This window comes from Erpetoichthys calabaricus, chromosome 14, assembly GCF_900747795.2.
Source record: "Erpetoichthys calabaricus chromosome 14, fErpCal1.3, whole genome shotgun sequence".
Lineage (NCBI taxonomy): Eukaryota > Metazoa > Chordata > Cladistia > Polypteriformes > Polypteridae > Erpetoichthys > Erpetoichthys calabaricus.
The window spans coordinates 12,200,878-12,220,585 of record NC_041407.2 but is presented as its reverse complement, the minus strand read 5'-3'; the positions used below and the strand labels follow the sequence as shown (position 1 = coordinate 12,220,585).

The 19,708-nt window shown below is 39.1% G+C and overlaps 1 protein-coding gene across 2 annotated transcripts in view; it reads left to right on the top strand.

Annotated features, from left to right (window-relative positions):
• Nucleotides 1-19,708, top strand: part of tepsin (TEPSIN adaptor related protein complex 4 accessory protein) — a 40,849-nt gene that overhangs the window by 2,405 nt on the left and 18,736 nt on the right. For both annotated transcript variants that reach the window (XM_028819918.2, XM_051936541.1), the window contains exons 2-5: nt 3,647-3,719; nt 8,394-8,485; nt 11,565-11,658; nt 17,867-17,934. In XM_028819918.2, the coding sequence (XP_028675751.2) occupies nt 3,647-3,719; nt 8,394-8,485; nt 11,565-11,658; nt 17,867-17,934 (327 nt within the window). The remainder of the gene's footprint in view (nt 1-3,646; nt 3,720-8,393; nt 8,486-11,564; nt 11,659-17,866; nt 17,935-19,708) is intronic.

The following is a 19,708-nucleotide window of genomic DNA, read 5'->3' as shown; positions in this document are numbered from 1 at the left end:
TGGGCTTGCCGAAAGTTGCAGGTCAGTGGTGGTGGTGGGGTGTGTGTGTGTGTGTGTGTGTGTGTGTGTATTTGTCTGGCCTGTACTTCAGGAAACACCACATTTCACTTTATAAAAGCTCTGCAAAATACACTCCATGACTGCAGAATAAAGTTGGTTTTAATTCCTGTCTGGGAAGCTGGCTTGGAAACTGGATGAACCCCCAAACCCTCTCCCAGTAGCCAGTCAGCAAGGCCGAGGTGCTGCTGCTTGGCCACTTCTTTTGGGAATTTATACAGATGGGGGTTCATGAATGGTTGGTTCAGTGAAAGGATTTGTATCTTCAGTGAAGAAAGAAAACTGTAATGTTGTAATAGCATATTGCTTTTCACGTCATGATGTGCTCATTTTGAAGACGCATTTAGCGCTTCATTTTAGTTTGTACAGCGCAGGCACAGAGCTGTGTGACAGTTCTCGGGTAGAGAAGTAAGCACAGATTTTACAAATACAGAATTACTACACATAAAGATAGATTTGTTACAACACACAGAAGCAAAGCAGATTTAAAATAAATGGAAACCCAACATTACCTGTACATGAATTGATTGTTGAACTCCAAACAAACTCCAGTGAGCAGCATCTCTGGAGAGAGTAAACCTCTGAGGGGTCCTTAGTCAATTAAATTTAAAAAGCAGTCCGACACCGTCACAATCCTGGAGATCTCGGCCAGCTGTCCACCCACCCGCTGGCGTCCATTATGCTAGAGAGTCTGTGCTGGTTGTTCAATCTGAAAACTGAGCTTTTCCTTCCACCGACTCCAAGGCTCCCAGTATCTGAGATGATTTTTCCATACACAAGAGAGCAGCTCGGCAGTAGAGCCACGTTACGTTATAGAGAAGTATTAGATACTTTATTAATCCCAAGGGGAAATTCACATACTCCAGCAGCAGCATACTGATACAAAAAAAAATATTAAAGAGTAATAAAAATGCAGGTAAAAACGGACAATAACTTTGTATAATGTTAACATTTACCCCCCCAGGTGGAATTGAAGAGTCACATAGTGTGGCGGAGGAGCGATCTCCTCAGTCTGTCAGTGCAGCAGGACGGTGACAGCAGTCTGTCGCTGAAGCTGCTCCTCTGTCTGGAGATGATCCTGTTTAGAGGATGCAGTGGATTCTCCATGATTGACAGGAGTCTGCTCAGCGCCCATCGCTCTGCCACGGATGTCAAACTGTCCAGCTCCATGCCTACAATAGAGCCTTATTATTTATTATGTTATTATTAGTACCAGCACATAAATATTGTATTTTATTTCTGTACAAGTAACTAATAAACAGAGATGTATTATGCAGGGCTGATCGGCAGCTTTAGTCAGGGTATGCTAGACTTATGTTGTGAGTCTAAAGGCTGAGACTGAAGGGGCATCTCTTAAATACGCAGGCAGATTATTTCAAAGCTTTGGCACCCTGTGACTAAAAGCTCAGCCTCCCACTTTTAATTTTCTTAATCCTTGGGATCTTTAGTAGGCCGCCATCTTATGATATAAATGTGCATTCTTCTTTGTAAGAAGTTCAGATTAGTAAGCCGGGCCTTAGCTTTTTAAGGTTTTTATATCATCAAAGGCGAACTTTAAAATGGACCTTATGCTTAACTGGGAGCCAATGTGAGGATTTGAGAATTGGAGTTATGGGTGTGTACTTTCTGGTTTCATGTAATAATTCCGGCAGCATATAACCGAAAGCTGAATAAATAATATGAATTGAAAATTGCATTAGTTATATGATTACGTCTGTTCTTAAATTGATTCTTTAGGGCAAAGCATGCCATTCTAAAGGAGACAAAGTGTTGTCATCAGGGCAGCTGGCCTTTTTTTTTTTTGTTTTGTTTGTTATTTGATCCAGATGAGTAATTTTGCTTATTTTGTGATGTGGTCTTTGAAACCAAATGCAGTTATCGTCTCCAAATTAAAATGGACATTAAAGCTAAATCCATCCTTCCTCCATTTCCTGACCTGTTTAATCAATTACAAGGACATGGGGGCCGAGGCTTTCTCAGAAGCCTTAGAGATGGCTCACCGGTCTGTCATGTCACAGTCGACCTAACATTAAGTACAAGGGGACGGTTCAACCCGTATAACCTTGCAGTTTGCGGTCCGGGCCCAAACCATTAAGGCACACATTTTATTATGAAGATGAATTGTTATTTCTCTTTACCAGTTTTTATTCCATTGATGAATTACAAGTATCATTTTTTTTTTTTTTTTTGTAAATGGATTATTTTGTGTGGTTTTTATTAGTTGCAGAATGTCTACAACATTGCTACATGAGTAAGAAATGGTAACTCTTTAACTGAAGATTTCGCCAGAGCAGGGGTAGGCGATGTCGGTCCTGGAGAGCCGCAGAGAGGCTGCAAGTTTTTGTTCCAACCCAGTTTCCTAATGAGAAGTCAATTATTGTTGATGAAGCACTTACTGCTTAAGTGACATTTTGATGCTTCATTTTAGTGGTCTCGCTTGTTAAGGTTCCCCACCCTCGATTGCTTATTTCAGTCTTAAACAGCTGTATTCACTGTTTTAATGGCTCCTTATTAACCATAAAATGTAAATGACAAAGCAGCCAGCAGTTTGTCTTCATTTACTTCTGTGTGTGCTCATCATATACTCTTTGGTTTAATAAAACATGTACAGTAATCCCTCGCTACTTCGCGGTTCACTTTTCGCGGATTCACGACTTCGCGGATTTTATATGTAAGCATATCTAAATATATAACGCGGATTTTTCGCTGCTTCCCGGGTTTCTGCAGACAATGCGTCTTTTTACTTCTGGTATTTGCTTCCTCAGTTGGTTTGCCCAGTTGATTTCATACAAGAGATGCTATTGGCGGATGGCTGAGAAGCTACCCAATCAGAGCACGCAGTTAAGTTCCTGTGTGCTGCTGATTGGCTCAGCGACGGAGTGCTGCATTAACCAGGAAGTCTCATCTCACTCATTCAACATTAACGTGCTCTTGCTACTGCATTCAGGGGATTATCACCTTCAATCGTCATCATTTTTACTGCGCAGCATATTCATCACCATCATCACGTCATATATAGCTACGTGTACTTCGCTATACAGTAAGTGTAAACTTATCTACCGATTTCATATTGCTTAGCAGTTGTCCCTGTTATTAATAGAGTAAAGGGTGGGTTGTAAACAATACAGGGAGAGTTTAAAAACGTCCAAATACACGTTAAATAATTAAATAAATATAGTGTCCCTACATCGCGGAAATTCAGTTATCGCGGTCGGCCTTGGAACCTATCTCCCACGATAAGTGAGGGATTACTGTAATAGAAAATGTGACAGACTGAAAATGATGTTTTAGGCTTTGAATCGTTTGGATGATATCCTTGGAGAGTAAAAAAGTCTACGATATAAGAACCTTACATTGCAGACTAACAAACCATAAAATTTAAATAAGGTGCAAGACTGGCAAGGATTGTTTTCTAATTAAGCAGTTGGGTTGGCATGAAAACCTGTAGCCACTGCAGCCCTCCAGGACCGACACTGCCCACCCCTGCACTCGAGTTATGACACTGCTCAGAAGCAAGAATTTTGAGCTTATTTTTTGAGTTTATATTTTGTATTGTCTTTTAACAAATACCATCGCTGTATATTTTCAGGTCCCCACCTTAATGAAAGCCACCTCTGATGATGAGACTCCTTGTCCAGGGTACCTCTTTGAAGAAATCGGCAGTATCCTTTGATTCAGCTCATCCATTTTCTTTATTGATGTTATGAGTTTCATTATTTTAAAAGAACTGCGACAAAGCAATCGGGCCTGCAGCGAGCGCTACATCCTCTTCAAATGGGATGCGACATCTGCTTACCGACCCAGCTATTGATCAACAAAAAGATTTAGAAAATTCAATGTGTAGTACTTGGCCAATGAAAAAGCAGAAGTTAAGCGTGCTTAATTATTTAAATGGAATACTAGTGAACGTCTGCCAATTTTTAAAGACGACGCACAAGGTTATTTATCTCTTTTTGTTCTTCACTCTGATAATATGAGCTACACAATAATGCCAGCTAACTCAGACTGCTGACTTCCTTTGAGAGCTCTAGTCTGAATATAAAAATGTTTCCTGTGGTGTGTCATCCACAGTTAGGAAAATGAAGGAATTCTGGTAAGAGACAGAGTTAGTTTCTTGTGCCCATGTAAAGAACTCTGTAATGCTACTTGATGTGAAAGAGTGTATGGAGAACAAAAATAATTGATTGAAAGAGTTTGCTTAAGTTATGCAAGAATTTATATCAAAATGAACAGTTTCTCTATCATGGGGACTGAATATTTACAGTATATAGGAAAAATGAAATAGCTTGGGAAGCATTTGCATTCATTGGAGAGCACATATTTCAAGATTGTCCTTTTAGAACATGGGGCCTTGTATGGTTCCATCTAAATGAGAGAAGCAACACATTTGTTGTTCATCCAAGAAACGGGCATCACCAGGGCGACTGTCAGTTAATCCTCCCTGAGAAACACATATCTCTCTCTATTATATAAAAAAATCTTGAGATGAGACATTTTCAGAGAGATAATCTTATGTCCCGCGAGACAAGACTTTGTTCCAAGAGATGAGTTGAAAACCTAACAGGTCCAAGTGTGGGAGGAAATAAAAGACAGAGTAGAAGACAAAGTAGAACGTCGTAAAGAGGTTCAAAAATGTTGGTGCGATACACATGCAGAGCAGGTTAGAGATTATAACAGTACTAAAATTCAAAAGTCTCAAAAACTGAGAGTAAAGATCGTACTAGCGCTAACAAACGGAAATTATTACTCGGTGAAATAACAGAACAGCGAAAAGAGATCAAATATATGGACATTGGTGATATGACAGAGCTACTACAAGTTTAATTTCAAGGAAACCACAATTCAGTCAGGTTTATATTTATGATCACGGAGAAGCGATGCAACATAGAATCGAAAGAGTTAAACGATTGGGTGTATTAGAAATTCTACAGCCAATAATGGATACAAATCCATACGTCCAAAAGTATCGCACTTTACATGAAATTTATCTGAAAAACACAGACAAAGAAGTTTTCTTGGATTTCTATATGAATCCGAAAGATCACGCTCGCATATATAATAAACCAACATGCAACGAATTGTCAGCAATATTAGTTTCAAAAGACTGAGATAACAGACAGAGTTGATATTCGTGTTTATCCAAAAGCACAGCCCAATTCGTCGCAAGCGGCAGATCCGGGAAATGACAAGCGCCTGGGCCTGCACGGGGGATGGCGAGTAGGGGGGTTTACCAATATAAATAAAAAGTGGTAGGAATGCAGAGTGTTTGCTCCCCAGTTAAATCTCAGCTGACATTTGTTTGTTTGAAAGTACATCCTGGTCTTTGTGAAGGTTTTTTCTGGGAGACTGCAATACAGTATTCCATAGTTATTTATGACATTTATGGGTAGGTGTGTGTGAACCCTGCAGTGGACTTGCGTTACATTCATGGTTGATTATTACTTTGTGCCTGTTGTAGACTGGATAACTCTCTGGAGAGAGTAGAACATGTCCAGTGTGAGTGAAAAATTTGGGGTAACATAGTTATTGTGTTATAGTTACAGTGCACATTAAAATATATATAATATAGCATTTGCCTCAGAAATAGCATGAAGAGACTGATGAAATGGTTAGATAAAGAGAGAGGATGTACTAGGTGGTATAGTAAGAAATTGGCCGATCTCACGTACCCAGTAAAGACTTGACAGTCGTCCTGTACACAGAAATTCCATTAAAGGGTAAGACCTGAACTTGAGAGGCTTTGGAAGAACAAGAATATGGTGAAATGAGACTTTTATTTGGGTGTGTAAGCTGGCTGTGCTCTCTGCTGAGAACACCTCATGTCTTTTAACCAATCCGAGTAAATGTCTGCTGGTATGTAAGTATTAAATCAGCACTGTTATGCAAACTCCAATGTCTGTAAATATGGGTCTCTGTCTTTGCTGTTTGACCACTATATATATATATATATATATATATATATATAAATATATATATATATATATATATATATATATATATATATATATATATATATAGTGTGTGTATATATATGCATCCTCTGTATTTACTTTCAAGTGTTCTCTTTATGGTAGACTTGGATATCGATACGCCCGCCTACCCCCTGGAGAGTGTTGTTCACTTGGTTGGCTGTTGTGAAGGGGTTTCTCTTCACCATGGAAATGATTCTGCGATCATCCACCACTGTTGTCTTCCATGGACGTCCAGGTCTTTTTGCATTGCTGAGTTCACCAGTGCTTGCTTTCTTTCTCAGGATGTACCAAACTGTCGATTTTGCCACTCGTAATATTGTAGCAATTTCTCGGATGGGTTTTTTCTGTTTTCACAGCTTAAGGATGGCTTCTTTCACCTGCATGGAGAGCTCCTTTGACCACATGTTGTCTGTTCACAGCAAAATCTTCCACATGCAAGCACCACACCTCAAATTAACTCCAGGCCTTTTATATGCTTAATTGATAATGACATAACGACGGACTTGACCACACCTGCCCATGAAATAGCCTTTGAGTCAATTGTCCAATTACGTTTGAGCCCCTGAAATGAAGGGATTGTGTTCAAAAAATGCTTTAGTTGCCTCACATTTTTATGCAATCGTTTTGTTCACCCCACTGAATTAAAGCTGAAAGTCTGCACTTCAACTGCATCGGAGTTGTTTTATTTAAAATTCATTGTGGTAATGTACAGAACCAAAATTAGAAAAAAGTCGTCTCTGTCCAAATATTTATGGACCTAACTGTATGTATAAAATTATATATAATATAATCAATGTTCCCTCTAAGCTGAGCGCGTGAGCAATCGCTCACACGAATTCAGAGCGTCGCTAATACTTCCCGCACGATCGCTCATTCCAACGGCGTCGCTCGTACTTATCGCACGATCGCTCACTCTGACCGTCGGAGTTGGTGCTCATAAATTTTTGGCTTAAACAAAATGTCGCTCATAAACAATGTTTTTTGCTCACTATATGCTACTCCTTAGAGGGAACATTGAATATAATATGTATGTGTATAAAATATGGAAGCAAAAGTGTGTGTTACAGTTTCCATATTTCATAATACGTATTTTGAAACAGTTTTTTTTTTTTTATTCCTAAGCTGTTGATTCCTACCAGGAATCATTATCATCTGTGGAAAATGATTACATTTACAGGAATCTAACACAATATATAGTAAGTAAGGAGGGGCTGATAGGTGGATGTGGGAGTTTGGGGGGCTGGAGTTGATGAGGTGGGGTTTGGAGAGTGTTGCTTATTTAAAGTCTTATTATTATTTGCATGCTCTTGTTTTTAAGCTTCGTATCCAAATGTCTGTTGATGGTGTTTTCATTAGATAGCCATGATTCATCCAGCTCTCTGGCACATTTAGTATTAGCCTTGCATTTTACATATTAAAATATGAGTGAGTTTCTTCCACAGCAGAAATGGATAGGAGAGTTGCAGAATGTACAATTGAATTTGTTTTTAACCTTCCATTATACTGCACATGTATAGCTCTGTTCATGGTAACTGTCTAACCTGGGGAGTCACTGCTTGTGAGCTCAAGACAACCAGCCTCATTATATGGACTTAGCCAAAGTGTCTTTACAATAGATTAGTGATTTCATCTTTAAAAAATTAAATAATAGCAATCACCAGACACTCTTATGTCATACAGAGTGTAAAGTAAAAAAAAAAAAAATAATGAAAAGGAATACTTTTGCTAAATTATCAAGATCGTAATGTATTAGGTTTATTTTTAATAAAACAAACAGTTTCTTGCAGCACATTTGGTGAGAATCTATCAAGAAGACATTTACAACGCCTATCAAATTTTCATTTTAAAACTAAACCTCCTTCATCTTGTAATTTGGACCCTGCATTTGTCACTCAAGTAAGCCAATGAGCCATAACATGAGATGAGTTGATAAAATGAAGTTGACTTACAACCTGAGTTAAAGTGATAATATAAAAGTGTTAAATATTTGAAACGTCTTTCACACCAACCTAAAAAGCAGAGGTTCAAATTTCATCCCTGGTCATTTCTGTGTCGAGTGTTCTCCACTTGTAAGAGGTTCCTGAGATTCAGAAATAACAGTAATACTATAATGTAATTAATTCCATGCATCTCTAGAGCACATACCATTTTTTTGTTTTTTGTAAAGTTGATGGTATGATTATTCCTACCCTGCCTCTAGTGCTGCTGCACTTATCCCCTGCAACTTTGAACTGGACCTATTATGACAAGCAGCTTTAATAACTGTGTACGCATCACTGATATATAATTTCCTTTTTTTGCTGAAGTCGATATCTTTTATCTTCTGATCATCACTTTTTTGTCCTTAACTACTGTGAACTTCAGAGCTTTCCCAGGAGTCAGTGGGGTCTAGCCAGTGTTTGCTGGAGTATCTGTTAGAGCGTCTGCAGAGTGAATCCTGCCATGTGAAGTTGAAGGTTAGTACGACTGGCATACCTCACAGTTTTTGTTTCATTCTACAGGAAAACTGCAGTGTACATAAAGGCCAATTTCTGCTTTCTTCATGTTTGGGTACACGCTCATTTATACAGACAAAATAGTTACTGTTTATGATATCAATCCAAGCAATAGTGAGTGTCTGAGGAGCTTTCTACACAGACTTGTTCACAGTGACTGCACAAACGGCAATGGCTGCAGACTCCACAGTGCACTATGGAGGAGCATGCATCTCTTCTGTGTCCATGTTCTGTGAGATCCCCTTTTACAGCTAGTGAAGACTTCTGGAATGAGGCGCATAGGTGAAAAAATGTGAAACTATTGGGACATCCTATAATTTTAAGAAATTGAGAAGGCAAACATGCAAGTTGGATGGTATGTTGAATTTGACAGAAAATGAAGGTTCAGAATTATTGTATTCAATTAGATCAGTCTGAAGTTTAAAAATGTACATATATCCTACATTTCACTCTTTAGTAAAGCTTAAAGTACACATTTACTGTCGTGTTGGCCCAGTTAGGAAACATCTTTCCTGTGTTCTCCTATTGCCATTTGGTAACTGGGTTTGAGTCTTTGCTCAGTTTATAGTGGCATCTGGTTTCACCGAACAAAGGTACCACATTCTTGTTCCTTTATAATGCTTTAGAGGGAACTTTCAAACTTATTTTTTAATGTGATTTTTCTTTTTCTCCATGAAATTCGAAAACCATTTTTAATTGTAAAGCAACTTTCATATTACCAGTGCACAGAACCATTGTTTATATATTTATATATATATATATATAATAGAGAGAGAGATTTTATATTATATATATATATATCATATATATATATATATATCTATCTATATATATATATATATATATATATATATCTATATATCTATATATATATATATATATATATATATATATATATATATATATATATATATATATCTATATATATATATATATATAGATATATATATCTATATATAGATATAGATATATATAGAGATATATATATAGATATAGATATAGATATATATCTATATATATATAGATATATATAGATATAGATATATATCTATATCTATATATATATATCTATATCTATATATATATCTATATATCTATATATCTATATCTATATCTATATGTCTATGTCTATGTCTATGTCTATATCTATATCTATATCTATATATCTCCTGTACTGAGAAGTGAAGAAATACGTACTTTGTGAGGTACACTGAGACATTATGGTTTACATTCACCTTGGTAGTTTGGTCACACCTCCTGCACCATATTCTATCTGTGAATTTCCTTTCTTTTGAGAGAGTCTCAGTTATTACATGATGTCTAAACTGAGGGTGGCTCTATGTCCCAGTGGGTATGGCTGCTGTATCACAGTTGCGGGGTTCTGCGTTCAAATTCTAGCCCAGAAGCTGCCAGCGTGGAGTTTGCTTATCTCTCCATATCTATTCGATTTCTTCCCACATCCTAAATATGTGACTGTCCGTTATGCTCAATATAAGTGAGTGTTTCCCTATAATAGACAGATGCCATATCTAGATTTGATTGTATTTTTTTGGATGGATGCCTGATCCCATTGATCCTGAACTAGATAAGTGGGTTGAAGAATTCATGGATAGGTGAATGAATAAATTCAAAGAATACCTACAAGAAACAAGTTTTTGATTCCTCATCTGCAGGTACCCAATAATGAACTTTAAATGACTAATTACGAAATAAAGTAAGTAGTCTTTTGTTCAACCCTATAATTAACACAGTGAAGAAATATTGTAGCTGACAAGACAGGCCTTATTAGTTTGGTTATAGATTTTGTTGTTTTTTTACTCTCTATCTTCTTCTTCTTCTTCATCATCCTTTCCCACTTTCATGCTGGGATCACTATATTTGACCAGCCTCCCTCCCTCCCTCCCTCTCATCTGTTGTACACTTCCACACCTGATGTCCCTTTCTCCCTTAGGTCCCTCTACTCTCTCTTTGGTCATCCTCTTCTCCTCTTCCCAAACACCTCCATATCCATGACTGTTCTCCTCACAATGTTTACTTCTCATTTCATGACATGTCCATACCATTTTAACCTTCTTTCCTGTATTACCTTTGATATTTCCCCTACTTTAATCCTCTCATTGCTGATCATAGCAGGCTTTGTTACTGCACACATCAATCTTGCCATCCTCCTGTCTGTAGTACCCAGTTTCCTTTCGCGCGTCTTTTTAACTGCCCAGGTTTCAGATCCATATACCACTGTTTTTTATATTCTTTACCCTTCACTCTTGCACAAAACACTTCCAATACCTTTTTCCAGTTTTTCCAGTGGATTGCAGTCTACAGGTTATTTCTGGATCTAGCTCTCCCCCCTCTGTTTTTGTTGATCTGAGATATTTGAACTGTTATACCCTTTTTTTAAGCATGTATTCATGGAAGTTAACTTCTCCATCATGGTCTTGTCCCCTTTTCCTCTCCGTAGTTTCCAGTAATGTACGTCTCCACAGAACATAAACTGAGAGAAGCAGCCCTCTAGTTTGATGCTGTATTTGAGTTCAGTAATTTTATATAGGCAGGGCCTCTCCCATACATTTGAACTGGAAGACATTTTCTTTGTCCGTCTGAACTGGAGAGGCTGGTTAGGAATGTGCTTAATAGGTTTCTTGGAACAGACTCTGTGGATTCCATCTTGATGCACTAGAGTTGATATTACTGCCATAATTTTGTTGACACATCTCTTAGTTAGGTCTGTGGGGGACGAGACTGAACTTGACTTGTTGTTATTAATACAAATTTTCCAAAGTAGGAACTCTTTTTCACACATTCAAATAGTTTTATTTTTGACCGTCACCAACCATTGTTGCGCATTGCATGCTAATAAAAATGTGTTTACATTTTGTATGACATTCAGTTAATTGAGGGGACAAAAATTCTAATAATTATATCATTTTTTTATAATATATAATGTATAATATTAAAAAAAAAATTTTTAACAATTCAGTAAGGCCATGTGATCACAGAGCGATATTTAAAGGGTGCCTTATGTTTCTTTTTCCTGTCTTAGGTGTTGAAGATCCTCTTGCACCTCTGCTCTCATGGCGCTCCTCACTTCCTGTCTGACCTTCGACGGAATGCCACCTTTATTCAGGAAGTGACGGGTGCGTTGATTTTACACTTAATGGTTTCTGGTATGGGTGGCAGGTGGTTAACTCTACTGACTCACCACTCCAGGAGTTCAGGGTGAATTGTGGCCTTTTCACTGTGTGCAGTTTTTATTTTCTTTCTCCCTGTCTCTGCTTAGTCCAGAATGAGTGTGCCCTGCCAAATATCCAGGGATATTTAATGCCTTACACCCAGTGCTCTGAGTCCTCACAACTCAAAACTTTGATTCAGTAAATGGGTTAATACATTTTTGATCTCCAGTAGTTTTCAAATTTCTTTTTCATGTATATTTTTAGTATAAGATGCTTTTTTTTCATAGAATATACTGGGATCTACAAATTAATAAAAAAGACAAATCTGTGATCGCCACACATGTATATATAGATACAATAAATTCAGTAGACACTCTGGGCTCACAAAGCCAACATGAAACAATGTCAGTAAGTTCAGAGTCCACAAGAAATTTTCAAAAGCTCAACACGCGGTGTCCACCTTGGATGGCTGTTGGTTTGAAAAGGCTAACATGCTTTGGGAAATACCCTTAGAGCTAAATGTTAATGGGTAAAAGTAGCAGTAAACCAATATATACTGCGTGACATACAGGTACTAATACAAATGAGAGTATTAATTACCTTACAATAATGAGATAGCACACCATATGGCCAAAAGTATGTGAACACTCCTCTGAATTATTAGGTTCAGCTGTTTGATTGCATGGACATGTGCTGATTTTATTCACCCATTAACAATCTCCGTTGGCAGTGGAATGGGTTGTGCTGAAGAGTACAGTGACTTTAAATGTGGCACTGTACTGGGATTCCAACTTGGCCACAAGTCAGTACGTGTAATTTCTGCTCTACTAGTTCTACCCCTTTCATCTGCAGGTGCTATGATTGTGAAGCTGTCGAGGAACAACCGCTCTGTCGCCAAGTGGTAGATCACACAGAGTGGGACTACCACATGCTGAAGTGCAGAGCGTGTAAAAATCGCTTATCCTCGGTTGCATTACTCATAAAAGTTCTGAAAGCAACATCAATACAAAAGCTGTGTGTTTCCGGGGGGCATCATGAAATGAGTTTCCATGGCCTAGCACAGGGGTTCTCAATGTCGGTCCTGGGGGCCCACTGTGGCTGCAGGTTTTTGTTCCAACCAGCTTCTATTTTTAATTGGAGTCTTGGGCTAATTAAGTGAACTGTTATTTGTCAAATTCTGTGTTTTGGGAAAAATGTAGAAATTAGAAAACTAAGTTTGGTATATTAAAATGTGCCAAGCAGTTATATTGGAATAATGTATTTTGTTTTCTTTTTAACAATATTTTCATCTTGATTTTCATTCTGTTTTTTGCAGAGTGTTCTAATTGTTTAATTAATTCATTATTTTCTAATTACTGGGTCTAACGCTGAAGTAGTTACAGCCTTTTTGTTTGCCTGGCTGTCTGCTCCGCTGGTTGTCATTATTAGGATACAATGAAGGAAGCAAACTGCACACAGAGAAAGGGCAAAATAGAATGAAATCAACAAAAGGTTGTTAAGCATTTAAATCTCTAGCAAAAGCAGAAATATTCCTAAATGTCTTATAAAGGTAAAACTTGCTGTGGTGCTTTCTTAATGAAGAATAAGTGAAAAGAGAAAAAAAATGTCTGCTAATTAATTGAGCTCAGTGTTATCAGATGTTGTCACTGATTAGAAATCTGGTTGGAACAAAAACCTAAAGCCACAGTAGGCCCCCAGGACCACCATTGAGAACCCCTGGCCTAGCAGATTTATGCAAGTCTAAGATCACTATGCGCAATACCAGGCGTCCGCCGGAGTGGTGTAAAATATTTCACCATTGGACTCTGGAGCAGTGCGATGGATGAATCTGGGTTTGGCAGATGCCAAGAGAACGCTGCCTTCCACACTGCATGGTGCCTACTGTAAAGTTTGGTGGAGGAGCGATAAACGGCAGGGTACTGCCTAGGCCCCTTGGTTCCAGTGAAGGGTACTATTAATGCTACAGCATATAAACACATTTTAGGCAATTGTGCATTTCCAGCTTTGTGGCCAACACTTTGACGAAGGTCCTTTTTCTACTCTAGTATGACTGGGTCTCTGTGCACAAAACCAGGTCCATATAGAGATGGAGGAAATGATGTGGGATGCACCTCAACCCTATAGAGCACCTTTGGGATGAATTGGAATACCAAATGCAAGGAGTGTCTTCTCACCCAGTATCCATACCTGACCTTGCAAATGCTCCTTTTGCTGAATGGGCACAAATTCCCACAATCCCAAATTTTTATTTCTTGTGGAAAGAAGAGTGGAGGTAATTGTAGTCGCAAAGGGGGGATAACTCTATATTAATGCTCTGGGATTTGGAATGACACGTCCAACCAGCTTATATAGATCAGTGTGATGGTCAGGGGTCAACAAAGTTTTGCCCATATAATGTATCACAAATATAAAAGAAAATAACACAGCTCAACATCAGACAGTAAGGCTGGAGAGAAAAATAGACAAAATGATGAAACATGCAGTTATTTAAGCTGATAATGCTGAACGCTGTGTAGACAAATAAAAGGCAATGGGCATGTGGAGGAGACCGCACTGTATGGAGGATTTATTGTAAATAACACAAGAGTGCCATTATGTGGAGGCAGATTAAGAAAGGGGGCACTGGGGATTACCAGAGATTGACCAGGGGCCTCATGTATAACGCCGTGCGTAGAACTCACACTATAACATGGCGTAAGCACAAAAGCGGGATTGTGCGTACGCACAGAAAAATCCAGATGCAGGAATCTGTGCGCACGCATACTTTCACGTTCTTCCACTACATAAATCCCGATCAGCGTGAAAAGTAACGCACGTGCACGCGCCTTCTGTCCCGCCCCAACTCCTCCCAGAATTACGCCTCTTTGAATATGCAAATCAATATAAATAGCCTTCTGTGAAAAGACAATGGGGAAAAAGCACAGGGGAAAATATAAGAATTTCAGCGAATACCAAGTGGAGGCAAAGGAAAAACGTACTATTTGTTGGTTTAAACAGTGGTATAATCAACAAAAGGAAGCTGATCGAGTGACAGAGTGTCGGAGAAACTCGAAAGATCAAATTCACAAAGTCGCACAGTGCCCGAAATGAAAAAGAAATCACATATCAAAGTCGCCGTGAAAAGGCAAGTCGTAGCCCACCGTCTGAGTGTCATATGAAAGCGTATTAGGGTACAAACAAAAAACATAGGCACACAGTGGGAAAAAAGCACGAAATGTCAACTTTAATCTCGAAATTTCCACTTTAATCACGTAGTTTATTTTGCCATTAAAGTAGAACATTATAAACTTCATCTTAAAATCGTTTATTTTACTAGTTTCTCAAGTAGCACATTAAATGCTTTGTTCTGTATTTGATCTTCTATGTGCTTTATGTGTGTGAATCACTACGTGCTTCCGTTCTTTCTCTTTCTCCGACAGGACACAGAATCCATTACATTCGTGATATTACAGCTCTCTGAATAATTAAAATACTGAGATGTATACGTGATATCATTTTCATGATGATAGGAATGAAAGCATGTTATTAAACATGGGAACACGGTGGCGCAGTGATTGTTCATATCTCACGCAAGAGGCTTGCTGCGCCATGTGCGACCTTCGATGAAATAATTTATTACAGAAGTACTGTCTCTTTCAAACGTACTAACCTCCAATTCCTGTCCATACTTTTCTTTCTCCAATCGCCACACAATCAGCTCTGTAATAGACGTTAAGCCATTTGTAAACTTAGAACGCCGATTCTTCAAAACTTTTAAGAAACATTGAAATATCTTCGTAGTACATGTTTAATTATTCTATTCGTCTATCCTTCCAGTGTCGCTTCAGCACCAGCAAGAATACAGCGCAAGGCAGGAGCTATCCTTGAACTAGCTATACGCTGCGGCACCGTGTCCTCACATGTTTAATTATTAACAATACAGATTATTTAAATGAAGTTAAAATTTTATCTGTATAATATAAGCAACATATTTTGCTGCATTTCATCTTAAAAATGAAATTGTCATCATACGCGCTTTATAAAATAGCGCAGGTTGTGTAATATTATAACTGTAGTGTAAGTTTACAGTGAGGTGATTGTATTATAAGTACAAACAGTTCTACAAGGAGCACTTGATGGACTGATTGAGTGCGTTTATAGTTCTTGGGATGAAACTGTTTCTGAAACGCGAGGTCCGTACAGGAAAGGCTTTGACGCTTTTTGCCGTGGTTGAGGTAGTGTGTACTTGAAACTGTATACCGATAATTCTCTTTCCGATCATCTGCTGCTGTGATTCACACTCAGATACAGTGATATAAATACTCCGAGTGTTGCAGTGAGAGTAATATGGAAAAAGATTATCCGCAGTGGCAACCCTTAACGGGAGCAGCAAAAAGAAGAACAAGATGCAGTGAGCGTAACAACGCTAAAGCAGTTATGGTATTTGGAATACTATGGCTATTCCCTGGCCCATTATATTGCTACAGGTTAATTACAATCAGATGCATTACACTAATAAACAATATGCAGTTAATTTCAGTGTATTTATAAAGCCGCGTCAGGAATGTGGAGCTAAGAAAGAAAGGATGAGCACACAGGAACAGTAGTTTGACCATTCTGTGGACCATTATATTGTTACAGGTTAATTACAATCAGATGCATTAAATTTATGAACGATATGCGGTTAATTTCAGTGTATTTGATAAAGCCGCCGCCGTGGATGTGGATCTAAGAAAGGGTAACCACACAGGAACAGTAGCACTGCTTTGACGCTGGGTGCCGCCAATCTGCAAAACCGAGCGGAGAAGTTGCGTACGCCAAGGTATGAGTTACCGTGGAAATGTGCGTGGCTTTATGCCAAGTTTAGGTTTTATACATCGCGATTTGAGCGTGGAAAGGTTCGTACGCAACATTTCTGTGCGTATGCACCGTTTATACATGAGGCCCCAGGAGAGTGTCTGATATCGAAGCATACAGGCGGAGATGATGGCAAGAGAAACAATAGTGGCGGCTGGGGGGTTCGGGGGGTTGCAGAAGTGGGAGTATTTGTGTTGTGTAATAACTTGCTCCCTCCGCTCACTCTATTAAAAGAATTTGCATCACTGGATCTCTGACTTACAAGTCTCATTCCACTCCCTCGCACCCATGTAAAAAGGTAATAGCAATGTAATGTTTCCTTGTCGTTTATAAAATTTAAAAACACATCGGCGCTTCTATAAATTGGACATTTTGAAAATTAGAGTGTAAAACAAACCGAGCATTTCATATTATAAGTGACATTTTTTTATTTTGACATAATGGAAATGGTGGTAATAGTTCTGTTTCATTCATAATCGTTCATTTTGAATTCACTTATTAACTGACACTTTTATGTAAAGTGACTTATAAATCGCATTTCTTCTACATGCTTACAATCCGTGCTTTGACATTTGATGCCCTGAGAGTCATTTGTGAGATGTTTACTGGCAGTCTTGTGTTTCACAGGGCAAACCGCTTAGCCATTGGGCAACAATACCTGCTTTCATTTAATTGGTAAAAATTAAACGTCGACTTATTCAGTGGCTGGAAAGAGGTCCCCAAAACAAAAAGGCCCTAAATGTGGAGCTGCAAGGCAGTATCACAAATGTATTCTTGGAGTATGATCTGTAGCACCCAACACACTTTATTGAAAAGCAGTTGACTCTTGGACCCTCCATTAAATGTGTAAGTGGGCTCTGGGTAGTCACTCAGCCCGAATGTGATGATGCATCCAAAACACATTACAAATAACATTTAGCGTTTGTGTTTGGGCTAGGCACTGGTGGGCTTGGTAAGTGGTTTAGGGTCATGCACAAAGGTTTTGGACCAGCTTTGTGGTCACTCGCCCCACATATTAAATAATAGGAGGCTAACCTACCTGTCTTTTTGAAAAGAGAAGCTTCATTTAACTTTAATGCACTGCATGTCTGCTGGATGTAACAGTTGCAGGGCTCTGTTTTTATTTGTATCCTGTAGATCTGTCCAGGATGAATCTGCACACTGGTTTAAAAGTAGACTCTACCTTTTTCACTTTTATTGGCTTTTTCAGTAGACTTCATTTAATCCGTTTGCAGCTTCCTGAAGGTCAACTTTGGCGTACTGCTTTGTACCTGGCACTTGTCATTTCTGTCTTCACTGTAGACCTTAACTGAACTCTCCCTTTGTTCTCCTTTAGTGTTCAGTGGTCCTCCAGATCCAATCCACGGCAGTGCCTTGTACCAGAGAGTGCGGTCAACAGCACAGGTCAGTTGGGCTGAATAGACATGGGTACTTTTTTTTTTTTTGCTTAGCAGACTGTTTTATCCAAAAAAAAGGAACATAATCAAGTAAACCCCAGTCTGGGGACTGTTTGAGAACAAGTGTTACAGGACAAGGTTACAACATTGGTCACCAAAAGTGAAGAGTGCAAAACAAAATATAAGCTAGTTACAGTTACAGTTCCCAGACTTACAAAATTAAACAGCTAATATCACTTAGACAGAAATTCACCGAACAAGAGATTCTTCAAATGTTTTTAAACACATTGAAGGTGTTAGAGTTTTGAATAGAAGAGGGGAGCTCATTCCACCATTCAGGAGCTACACATGAAGAGAGTCTGCACTGAGATTTGATGACACGCAAAGTTGGCATCACCAAACGCCTTTCAATGGCAGACGTGAGTGGTCAAGAAGGAGCAAAGGAACTGGTAAGTGTCTTCACGTATATAGGTGTAGACCCACTGACTACTTTGTAGGGAAGCATCAAGGATTTGAACTTAATATGTGCTGTTACTGGAATGACAGCTGATCATCAGACACCACCCTATGGTTGTGTTCCATCTTGGCAGGTGTTAGTGATAATGAGCCAAGCTGAACACCAATGGGGCACTGATTAGACAGACGAGCTAGGCTGACGCGATCGTCAGTCTTTGCCAGGTTGATCTGGAGATGGTGTTCCTTCATCCAGGTGGCAATATCAGTGAGGCATGCAGAAATTCTAGCTGAAACTGTGTGGTCCCCTGAAGGAAACGACAGCTATAGTTGTGTATTGTCAGCATGGCATCAATGAGAGAAACCATGGGAATGGAATGGCGCATACAGACTAGACCGCATATGGGAGAGCTTTCTTTGGAGGAAATAGAGAGCAAGGTTAGGAGCAGATGTTGATAGAGCACATTGCTGCACCCACCTCATGACAGATCAACTCAGGATCCCAGATTAGGACCTGAGTGCAGCCATGCAATGGGTGACACCTCGGCACCACAGGGTGGGGAACAAATTGTCTTTAGGCGTGCATCTCTAAAAACTTTCTCTGATTGTGGAATTCCAAAATCACATGGCTTCGTCACACCCCTTACTCCATGATGTAACCATTGATACTCCTGCATGGTGAGTATTTTTGAGAACACATTGCAAAGGAATGTTTACAAATCTACAATACAAGCAACGAAAGACACTGCGCTGGGCTCTGTGTGCTGACGGCTAGAGGCTGTGGTTGTCCTGCTGACCTTTTACCATGTTCAAATATTTTGCTTCTGTTTGTGATTTTTCTAGGTTTGTTTGTTTGTTGTGGCCACTCTTACTTTCTGCCAGTGGAGCGTTGTATTCTGTCTACAGAATGTATGTCCTCATATTCCCATAAAACGCATCCATTTGTGCAATTTGTACTGCCGTGGACTCGCACCATGAAGCATCACAGTGCAAAGATTTTGCATTGTGGTGAACTGCCCGAGGTCAGTTGCAACTGTTTGGCGCAGCGTGAGGTGATTGGACTGTTCTCAGTCTCGGTCGTGGAGAGACCATCTCTGAACACTGTGAGCTGAACATTTCCTGGTGACATTAGCCGAGTTCTCTCTGTTGGCCCTCACCTTTCCTGTGCAGCACCGCCACTACACTCCACCTGCACACGCTGCAGATCCTATCCTCGTCGCCAAGTGTGGCAGTTCTTTTATTGGCTCATGCTGTGAGGAGTCGGCTTCTAAACCAGATATTGTAGATTCAAGCTGATCAGCAGCAGTTCTCCACAGTGCAAATTTGCA